An 11,453-nucleotide genomic window follows, 5' to 3' on the forward strand; every position below is an offset into this window, starting at 1 on the left:
ATTATACTACCATAAATTATATCCCAGTTGACTGGGATGAGCCAGTTGACTAGACTAGACTAATTTGTTTAATTTTACAAGTACATCTTTATAAAGATACTATTTTAGTATGTCACAACTTACAGAATCGCCATTAATTATAACAAAAACAATGTTATATTCAATCGCTTGAAAAGTTTATACTTAAAAACAAATCAAAAACAATAATAATGCACCTTTTTATAAAATGATATTTTTTGTAGAAATAGATCACAGCTTAAATTTCGATTATAAAATTAATAAGATAACTGAAAGAGATATTTCATAGTGAAAATGCTTAGAGATAATTTACTATTTAATGGTTTAAACAAATATATTTTTAACATTGTTATTAAACAAATATTTTATTTCATGAATACTTTGACCAAGCAGGTGTTTCAGCTTTTTTAACAGGAGCTACTTTTTTAGTAGTATTGCCTTGTAATGTTGGAAACATTTCTTCATCCTTAACATCTAAACTAGTTCTACTTTTAGGTACACTTCTTGGTCCTAATAGAATAAAATAAATTGATTAATTTAATCTAATTCAACTAACTTTTATTGAACTCTTGTGAAAACTGATACATGATAACCACAAATTAAAAGAACTCAAATTCTCATGCCTTTTTTTCAGTCAATTTTTAAAATTAAAATTCCAAAATTAGCAAAGAGGCGCAGGCATACATTATTTAAGTGGACGCATGTGGTTTCATCAAACACTTTATTATTGTCATTGTTCTCTGCTTATTAATTGAAATTTTGAGAATAGGTGGGGTTGAACTCCAAAAGCATTTTTTATTTACCCTCTACTAGTCCATAGGTATAAGTATAGATTTATAAAGTGTTTAGTATACATAAACTCCATCCCATTGTTTTTGATATAATTTGATTATACATAAAAAAAATATATAGTGGTGGGATTTACTTTCCTTCCTTTACTAAGTTTAAATATATGATAGGTTTATTCAATTTTTAAAAATTCCAGATTAAACCATAAAAATCCCCTACATTTTTATGATTTCCCTAATTATTTTAAAATCCTCTGATATTTTAACATTTTCCAGACTTGTGGCAACCATGTGAAACTACATTCATTTAGTACAACATTTCTTATAGAAAAAAAGTAGTTAAAATAACATACCTTGAAAATTGCTTCGTTGATTAGGAATAACATATACATTCTTTTTAGGTTCTTCTGGTTTTTCTACTGTGATAGGATCATCTATAACATAAAAATAATTTTTATATGAAATACAATACATTGTTAAAATAAAGTGTATTAATTACAGTATAACTAAACTGCTATTTGCTATTCTAAAGTAACTTTCATCAATTTACTTTGAATATTGTAAATGTTATGATATTCTAGTCTTGTGTACTAAGGCTTGTATATCTTATGAACGTCAGATATTATAAAATAACAGTTGATGATAAACGAGTAACAATAATAGTCAATTGCTAAGACAAGTTACGTAGAATAAACAGCAATTTTCTTTTTGACAAGTGACAATTAACACTATCAAATGACTTCTTTAAATTAATGTAAATAGTATTCAATTTATAAGTAAATAGTAAGTGATAAAAAAAATCATATAGTAAGTTAAAATAATCACAATGCTTAAAAATTAAATATCTTCTAAACAATTCATAAAGCATAAAGATTGAATAATAATTATGAAGTTCATTGTTTTTATATTCATATTTTATGTACCATAAAAAATTTTACATTAGAAAAGTGACTAATTTTTATTAAAAAAAGCTGATTTATGAATCTATATATTATTATAAAGTAATTAAATTAACAAAATTACCGAGCAATAGATATTTGCTACCCATATATTGAAATTAATATTTTATAAATATATTTTACAAAAAAAAATATTATTATATATAAATGTAAAAAAATGAAATTAAAATAAATTAGGAACATAGATGCTTATTAATTTAACCATGAAGTTTCATAACTTAGTCTAGGTATCATTATGGATGATTAATAGAAAGTGTTGTTGTGTATGAACTCAAAGGAGATACAATTTCATAAAAACTTATAATATAATTCAAGGTTGTCTAATGTGGTTCTTACAATTCTAAAATCTAATTATTAATAATAGACAACTCAAAGAATTATTAATTAATTATACATTAAAAACAAATATTAATTATCAGCCACAAAAATTCTTTGAAGAAATTTCGGAAAATACTGCTACATTATCATAATTCCTATAGGGTCAATCCATGCCAAATCATCCAGATGTGGTTGCAAGACCACCTCATTTTTTTTCTTAATTTTCCAGGGTTTATTCTTTATGCTATAATTAGATTAAAACTATTTTTTTTTTTATGATCTTCCCATTTTTATGGCTATCTCAATGTAAAATATTTAAATAAATAATCATGATTTTATTCTAGTAGTTAGAATATTCTGTCTTCGTAGATATATCAATTAAATTGTGTAAAACTATTTTCGGGAATAGGAAAAAACTAGGAAGGTCATAAAAAAGAAAATTGTTTTAATCTAATTATAACATAAAGAATAAACCCTGAAAATTTAAGAAAAAAGTGAGTTGGTTGTTCAACTACTTCTAGATGATTTGGCATGGGTTGATCCTATATGTATATCTTAATTTGCTTACAATGGCAGTGTGACAATGTGTCAGTCAGTAACGAGACAGTGTTTAATGCGCAATGCCTCAGATTCAAAACCTGGTTATGGGTGGCTTCATTTGCCGAACGAGAGATCAGTTTGGTAATTAGAGTCGCCATCCCTCTTTCTGGTGACGGACTAACAACCAGTTCCAGAGTATAAATGGTAAAGAAACCTCCTTATTTGGGGAGGCCCTTAATAGGCTGATAAAAGCGAAAAAAAAATGTAGTTAAACACTATAAAAATTTTAAATGTGTTAAATAGAAGTATTTAATAAATTTCATTCAAGTATTATTGACTCCAATGCTTGACTTTATATCTTATTGCAATAATGGTGTAGCCAGAACCACAACCAATTTTTATTTGCCCAGGCAAGTAAAAAAAAAAAAAAACATATCCTACATATGGGTTAATAGATTTTTCTAAAAAATATTGACTATACCAAAAACATACTATAATTTTTTTACAATTATAATACAAATTTTACATTATCAAAGAATATTAAAATAATTATAAATATAAATATTTTTAATTCAGTAGAATTAATCATTTACCTTTTGGCATAACTACTATTTCAGCTTCAGCAACTTTCCAAGGTCCTGCTTGTTTTCGTTTTGGCACCATTTCACCAGCTTCATTTTCTTCAAATTCAACAGTATCATCCTTATCATTACTATCAGAACAATTGGTAGATCCATCTGTTGTTAAATTTTGTATTTTCAATGTTGTATAATCTTTTATTTCTTCTTGATATTCTTTCCATTCTTCTTCCAACTAAAAATAAATTACAATTCAATTTCAATAATCACAAATTTAATCCAATTGTAAAGTTATACTCGTTAATCATAAAACTGCTTTGAGAAAAATTTTTAATTTAAAATGCCACTTTGAATGTTTGGCTATATGTAATACAATCTTGGGGGTCAACAAAACCTTCAATCTTAAGAACAATGCAAGTGTATTGTTTTTACATATCTATAAAAACTTACATAAAGACTATAAAATCCTTAAACTTAATAAATTTACAACTACCCATCCTTTCCTGAAAATCCCAGTTAAGTACTTTAATGTAATTGACCAAGAGATCAATTACCAGTAAAATCATAAAAAATAAAATTAAGAAAAATAAAACATCACTATTAAATCAATTTTTGTTAAATAGGGTTACTAGTTGTTTTTTGTTTTAAAAATTTCTGAATGCCATAAATTAGTGAAACATTTTTGAAAAGCTTTTTAACTAACAATCGCAATACATATTTAAAGAAAACATATTCTAAAACATTTAATATTCCAGACACTAAATGTTTTCAAATCACAATTCACTATTTTTTACAAAAACAAAATACACGTATGTATGTAAAACATAAATAAATAATTTACAATTTGTTTAGGTACTTATAACTTTATAGCTTTCATGTACATGTTTATTAAGAGTTGAAAATTATATTTTAGGTAATGAAAGCATATTTTAAGAAACATATAAAAAATTAACATGCAATTAAATTCACATCGTTTTTTAATCTTAATTTTGATTGATTAAAATTGGAGTTAACATAAAAAAAAAAAATCTTACAAATAACTGAAAACTAAATAAGGCAACTTGTAATGAAGAAATAAAAGCAACTTATTCACTGATATTAATCTTAAAAAAAAAATTATACCTCTTGAGATGCATTGTTATCCTTATCTCCAGAGTTGTGAAGTTGTGTTAGATTAGATCGTTCTTTTTTAGATTTTTCCTGCTTCTTTTGTGGTTCATCTAATAAACTAGCCACAAGATGTTCAGAGGTGGTGAATTTTTTGCCCTTGGGTTTCTTACGATCTTTCTTAGCAAAAAAACTGTCTAAATCTGCCATGATCTCGAACTAATGGTTAAAAACTATTATATGTGATATTAATCACAACGATTAATGAACAAAATTACCGTAAGAATGAATTTAATCGTAGGTAAAAAAATTGCTTCAAGAAAATAATTACATATGTGATAAGCGTGTAACGAAGAGTTTCTTAACCTCTTCTTAAAATTTGTACGTTTAATTGCTATCCAGTTGTGTTTGGTATATATGAAGTTGGCAAGTAGTGTATGCAGTCGTAAAAAAAACGACAAAAATTCGAAGATTAAATTGACCTAGCCTCTACCAGTTCTGAGAAGACTATGGGTCTACAATATAAAACGGGTTTTGTAAAGGTGGAAACGTGGAAAACTGTCAAATCACATGTACTACTTAATAAAACGGTAGCCAACCCACGATTTAATAGTTATCACATGTAGCTAAATATTTTTATCTACAACAATATTGGTTAATTTTACCGCGTTTGAATAATATACAGTTGGTATAGTGAGAATATCATATATTAGATAAGATAATGTTATCAATTCTGTTAGAATACCTCCTAAAAGCGTTCATAGAGTGTAGCACATATCAAAATATTTTTAAATTGGTAAATACATTTAATTAGTTTTGTAATGCTTTCAATAAAAACACAACTCAAATAATATATACTAAAAGTGTTAGTATACTTCATTCACTAAAATACAATATAGTTTTTATAATAGTAGATATTTTCATTTCACAAGGGCTGTATTCAGTGTACACCACCACGTAATAATAATATAATAATCCTTATTTTATGGTACTGTAAATACATCGAATCTGTTAATAACAAGATAACACACAACCAAAAAGCGTGTATGTTTACAATATTCAGTTCTCCCAACATTTATATGTTCACCACGTTTGTAAGTGGATAATAGCCATATAAACATAATGTACAGGTATTCATAAAGGTATACGATATAGTCATACAGGTTTATCGGCACAGGTGTATGTGTTTGTTAGTATGTGATTTATAAATCTTTTGCGGTGTGTCGTAGAGGAACTGCTCTACGAGATAATATAGTCAAAAATAACGAAGAAAGATCTTTTTCCTCCTAAAATGATATATTATTATTTGAAATTAAAGTAAGTATAAATTATTTACAAGTTTTTAATTAAAGTTTATTTTAAATTATGTGATTCTAGAAATTTTAAATTAAATCATTGTTCAGTAAACCGTGACCGGGATTTTTTTTCTTTCATTTTTTTAATTAAATTTCATTTGTTTAAATGTTAAATAGTTAATAGATAGTTAACTGTTCAATTCTTATATCTTTTTTTATTTGAAATTTTTCAATATTAATTTTGAAGTTCATAGGGCTTTTATTAAGGGTAATATACTTGTAGAGTAAATATTGTACAAGTGAACCGAACCACTTAAAAAAAGTGAATAATATAATATATTTAGATATTATTATTAGATGTCATTGACTTAAAAATCTATATTATTTTCTGTAATTAAAAATATTTAGTTTAAAAAAATTACTAACGTTTAGTGCATATTTTGATAAACAAATCTTAAAAGCTTTTGTTTATTATGCTATAATCACTTATTAATTTATATTCTAGATGAATACTTTTGATTTGACCAAGCTTAACTATTAATTATTTTACCTACAGCTATGGTTATTGTGACTAGAGTAAGTGTGTTTTTGATTATTATTTTTATTTACTGTTTATACTTTTTGTAATACATTTAATTATTTTGGAAATGTTATAGGGGGATTATATTTGGATTGAACCAATATCTGGTAGAGAATTTGATGTTGCAATTGGTGCCAAAGTAATTTCAGCCGAAGGAAAAAGAATTCAAGTAAAAGATGATGATGGGAGGGTTTGTATATATTACAAATTAAAAAAAAAATTATAACTAAACATGAGTTTTATTTATTCATAACAATAATATGATACTTAGGAATTGTGGCTCACTCCTGAGAGGAGGATTAAAGCTATGCATCCTACCTCAATTCATGGGGTGGAAGACATGATATCATTGGGTGACTTACATGAAGCAGGTATCCTTAGAAATCTACTCATTCGTTATAATGAAAATCTAATTTATGTAAGTTAATTGTTTATTTTTAATACTTTTATTAGTATTATTGCACTGAAATGCCACACAAATATTTTAGCCTTTTTAAATATTTTTTAGACTTATACTGGATCAATTTTAGTAGCTGTTAATCCATATCAAATTTTACCTATTTATACTGCTGAACAGGTAAAGTTGTACAAAGATAGAAAAATTGGTGAGCTTCCACCTCACATTTTTGCTATTGGTGATAATAGTTATACACATATGAAAAGATTTGGTCAAGACCAATGTATAGTTATCAGGTTTGTTTGTTTTGGTAGTTTTTATCTGAATTTATTAAAATTAATTTTTTTTTATTTGAAAAAAAATTGTCTAATTTTAAATATTAAATTTAACAGTAAATATAATGTTATTTTAATAATGGACCTTGATTACTTATTAATATTACAATTTATAATATTTATTATAAAATATAATTATATTAATTAGCTATGGTTTTTATTAAAGTGGTGAAAGTGGTGCTGGTAAAACTGAAAGTACTAAATTAATCTTACAATATTTAGCTGCTATTAGTGGCAAACATTCTTGGATTGAACAACAAATATTAGAAGCGAATCCAATTCTTGAAGGTTAGTATTTCTTATTGGAGATTTTATTATTATAATTTTATAATAATTTAATTTATTTTGATTTTGACAGCGTTTGGTAATGCTAAAACAATAAGAAATGATAATTCATCTAGATTTGGAAAATATATTGATATTCATTTTAATCATTCTGGTGTTATTGAAGGAGCAAAAATTGAACAATATCTTCTTGAAAAATCTCGAATTGTTTCCCAATCACAAGATGAACGGAACTACCATATATTTTATTGTTTACTAGCTGGTTTATCTTCTGAAGATAAAGATAGATTGGAACTTTCTGATGCATCACACTATAAATACCTTACTGGGGTAAAATTATAATATAGTTTTAGTTTTAGTTTTAGTTATTATCGAGGTGGACATAATGCCCATGCACTCAGACTTGTTGGTCCATTGTGCGCACGTCATACCGAATTGTCTTGATTCGGTTTACCCACCTAAGTGTTATCACCAAAGTGTTAATACATTACCAACCATAAAGTCACCTCTAAAGATGACCAAAGAGTCCTGTCTTTCTGGCGAAATTAAGTATCTCTCTGGGTTTTAGGTTTTTAATATCTTCTTTTTCAGGAAAAGGTTTATTCAAGTAGTTTGATCTTAGTGTGGACAAGACTTCACATTCGCACATGATGTGAAATGAGTCTTCCTCTTCTACTCCACACTTCCNCGCACATGATGTGAAATGAGTCTTCCTCTTCACTCTTCACTCAGTCTTCTACTCCACACTTCCTGCACAATGGTGATTCCGATACCCCCATTGCGTTAAGATGTTTAAGCGGGTGACAATGTCCTGTCAGTAGACCAGTCAGGGTGCTTATTTGATGTCTAGTCATGCTATTAAGATCACCCAACAGTAAACCAGGGGTCTTGATAAACATTTTAGATTGTCTAGGTACTACCAAGTACTGCCAGATTTTCCTGTGTTGTTCTTTGCACAGATTCTTGGGTAACGCTTTGAGCGATTGCTCAGTGAGTCCTACCACTGGTTCTGGTTCAACATAGGTGTTCTCTGCTCCTTTCCTGGCTAGAAAGTCAGCATTCTCATTGTCAGTGACACCGCTGTGTCCCGGTACCCACGCTAGTGTAACTTTGTTGAACCTCGATAGTGATTCTAAAGTTTCCCTGCATTCGAGGACCAGCTTTGAATTCACCTGATCGTTACAGAGTGCTTTCAAANTGTTACAGAGTGCCTTCAAAGCCGCTTGACTATCACTTAAGATAGTTATCTTCCTATTTTTGTATACCAGCAGGTTCTGGCCCCTACCAGTATCACCATCACCTCTACTTGGAAAACAGAGGGAAAATTATAATATAAAATATATATCTAATTCAGTGTTATTTATTGTCTTGTTACTTTTATAGGGTGGTAGTATTACTTGCGAAGGCCGTGATGACGCAGCTGAATTTTCAGATATAAGATCAGCAATGAAAGTATTATTATTTTCTGATCAAGAAATTTGGGAAATTTTAAAACTTCTAGCTGCGTTGCTTCATATTGGAAATATAAAATATAAAGCAGCAATAATTGGTAGTTAAAAATTATGGATTTAAAATATTTAACACTAATTTAGACAAGCATGCAATTGTAATATATTTTTATTGAATAATTATTTACAGACAATTTAGATGCTACTGAAATTCCTGATCGTACAACTGTCACTAGAGTTGCCAATTTAGTAGGAGTTCCTGTTCAATCTTTAATTGATGCTTTGACTAGAAAGACTATTTTCGCTCATGGTGAAACTGTGGTATGTATAAATTAATTTTCATAAAAGATGAGAAGTAAAGTATGGAATGGTAGATTTGAAAAATAATTACACCTTAGTTTTGATTCTAATTTGAATTCTATAGATTTTTTGTATAATTCCAGATAATATTTTTACTATAGAGAGCATTTGAAACAAATAATATTTTAATTTTAATCATCTTATGCTAATGTTAATTAATGTATCAAAAATCATTTAAAACCCTTTTAATTTTTTTTCCAGATTTCAACTCTTTCTAGGGAACAATCTGTTGATGTGAGGGATGCATTTGTTAAAGGAATTTATGGGCGATTATTTGTTCATATTGTTAGTAAAATTAACAATGCTATATATAAACCTAAAAGTTCTAAAAGGAGTGCAATAGGAGTTCTAGATATATTTGGTTTTGAAAATTTTAAAAATAATAGGTAAGTAAATATTTTAACATAACATTAATGATATTTCATTTTTAGTTAATTTTACACAATAATCAATTTTGGGTAAGATAATGACAATGATAATAGTTTCAGAAGAAATTATGTCTTTTGAAACTATTGAAAACGTTTAATTTTCATGAGTTCTTAATTTTTAATTTTTAAATAATTTTGTTCTTCAATTCATAATTTTTATTAACCAATCAAACATTCATGTATTATAATATGTTTAAGTTAAGTAATTTGAGATAAATTTGCTAATGATATTCTGCTAAGAATAACAAGTTTCCATTTTATTACGTACACTAGCTTTTATTTATTCCAGTATTATCCAACATGGAAATTTAATCTTTAATAATTGATGTCTATTAATATTTCTTTATACTGAGCGCAAGTTCACTATTGTACATTGTTGTCACCAGTCTGGAAAATTGTATTAAATAAGTCATCAAAAATTAATTTATGGTCTATTAAAATGGATAATTGCATCCTCCGGTATTAAGAAAAATAAATCAATAATGAATTTTTACTTGTAATCCCAATTCTTAAACTATCAATTTTCAAATGATTGAATAAATGAACAAATTATAGGAATAAAATGATTTGTAATTTTTCTCTATATCATAATATCATGCTAGAAAGAATAAAAGAGAATTAAAATTAATGTTTTTTATATCCCTGAAAGGAGTTATTTAAAGTTATTTAAATATAAATTATTTTTTGAACCAAATAATTTTTCTCTTTACAAAAATTAAAAATTTTCAATAGTTTTTGAGACGATGCGTGTCTTACCCAAAATCAATCACCTGGTATACCATTAAATATATAACTTTTTTCTATATGTATACAGTTTTGAGCAATTTTGTATAAATTTTGCAAATGAAAATCTTCAACAATTTTTTGTCCAACATATATTTAAATTAGAACAACAAGAATACAATCATGAACACATAAGTTGGCAACATATTGAATTTGTTGATAACCAAGATGCTTTAGATCTTATTGCCACCAAACAGCTGAATATAATGGCTCTTATTGACGAAGAATCTAAATTTCCAAAGGTTGTACCTAAATTATATCTTGTGAGTATATTTATACATATTGTTTTTAAATCAACAGGGTACTGATCAAACTATGTTGGCAAAAATGCATAAAACACATGGTAATCATAGAAACTATTTAAAACCCAAATCTGATATGAATGCGTCTTTTGGATTAAATCATTTTGCTGGTGTTGTATTTTATGATACTAAAGGTAATTTAAAAGTTAATAACAGACTCGTACTTAGTAGATTTTAGTAGTTATAGTCAAAATGTCTTAAGTGTAGATTTATAAATACTGCATTACTCTTGTTACAAATATCGGATGCTTAAGAAAAAGAATTAAAGTCGTTTATGACCAAGATGAGTTATACTTTATTTTTTATGGTAATTATTTGGAACAATTAATAATAAATTTGTACAAAATATTTTGAACAATTAGATGGGTATATGCGTAATTATTGCAATAAGTAAAAAAAGCTTGTTTTTGAATAAACTTTTTTTTTTTTTTTTGAAGCAGCCAAGAAATAAAGGATTATTTCTTTAATCATATATTATATTTAAAATTTTATTTCAAGTATTATTTTATTAATTTATTTTAAGTGGCCTGAACAGCTTGATTAGGAACACTTTCTGCATTGATACAAAATATTAAGGTTTGATTCTGTACTGCCAAGCTGTACAAGTTTTCCTACCCTCTCTCATATAATAATTTCTCAATTGAGAGGATGTTGAACTTAAATACAACAAACATAGCTTCTTAAAAAAAAAATTAAACACATGTGTTCTATAATATATGTATCTAATATGATTTTTAATAATTAAAAAAAAAATAAGTATAATTACATCAATTTTTAACATAAATACTTTAAAATTAGTAATAAAAATATTATTTTAAAATTCGTGATTAATCAATTTCAATCTATTTTAATTAAAATACTTTTAGCTTCGATGCGAAGCTGAGAAGGTATTAATTTTAGTATGTGTTTTTTTTTTTTTTTTTTTTTTTTTT

General features: G+C 26.5%; 2 protein-coding genes across 3 annotated transcripts in view; one reads left to right on the top strand and one right to left on the bottom strand.

Annotated features, from left to right (window-relative positions):
• Window positions 1-316: 316 nt before the first annotated feature.
• On the bottom strand, window positions 317-4,886 carry LOC126899524 (protein CDV3 homolog). Of its 2 annotated transcripts, none has more exons than XM_050674514.1 (5): window positions 4,640-4,886; window positions 4,324-4,541; window positions 3,217-3,436; window positions 1,160-1,240; window positions 317-528 (listed from the first exon to the last, which is right to left on the bottom strand). In XM_050674514.1, the coding sequence occupies exons 2-5, from the start codon at window positions 4,516-4,518 to the stop codon at window positions 389-391; spliced, it is 636 nt and encodes a 211-aa protein (XP_050530471.1). In that variant the 5' UTR covers window positions 4,519-4,541; window positions 4,640-4,886; the 3' UTR covers window positions 317-388. The 2 variants fall into 2 exon arrangements, with proteins under 2 accessions (XP_050530471.1, XP_050530470.1); XM_050674513.1 differs by having other exon boundaries at window positions 4,324-4,527; window positions 4,587-4,886.
• A 367-nt stretch (window positions 4,887-5,253) lies between these two features.
• LOC126899898 (myosin-VIIa) overlaps window positions 5,254-11,453 on the top strand; it is a 20,820-nt gene continuing 14,620 nt past the window's right edge. Inside the window, exons 1-12 of the mRNA XM_050675151.1 lie at window positions 5,254-5,625; window positions 6,109-6,179; window positions 6,260-6,373; window positions 6,455-6,601; window positions 6,692-6,876; window positions 7,082-7,203; window positions 7,274-7,530; window positions 8,584-8,749; window positions 8,839-8,969; window positions 9,210-9,394; window positions 10,251-10,461; window positions 10,520-10,655. Coding sequence (XP_050531108.1) covers window positions 6,162-6,179; window positions 6,260-6,373; window positions 6,455-6,601; window positions 6,692-6,876; window positions 7,082-7,203; window positions 7,274-7,530; window positions 8,584-8,749; window positions 8,839-8,969; window positions 9,210-9,394; window positions 10,251-10,461; window positions 10,520-10,655 — 1,672 coding nt within the window. The 5' untranslated portion in view covers window positions 5,254-5,625; window positions 6,109-6,161. The remainder of the gene's footprint in view (window positions 5,626-6,108; window positions 6,180-6,259; window positions 6,374-6,454; window positions 6,602-6,691; window positions 6,877-7,081; window positions 7,204-7,273; window positions 7,531-8,583; window positions 8,750-8,838; window positions 8,970-9,209; window positions 9,395-10,250; window positions 10,462-10,519; window positions 10,656-11,453) is intronic.

The sequence above is a fragment of the Daktulosphaira vitifoliae genome, unplaced genomic scaffold (assembly GCF_025091365.1).
Source record: "Daktulosphaira vitifoliae isolate Bord-2020 unplaced genomic scaffold, ASM2509136v1 Scaffold_2, whole genome shotgun sequence".
NCBI classification, from domain to species: Eukaryota; Metazoa; Arthropoda; class Insecta; order Hemiptera; family Phylloxeridae; genus Daktulosphaira; species Daktulosphaira vitifoliae.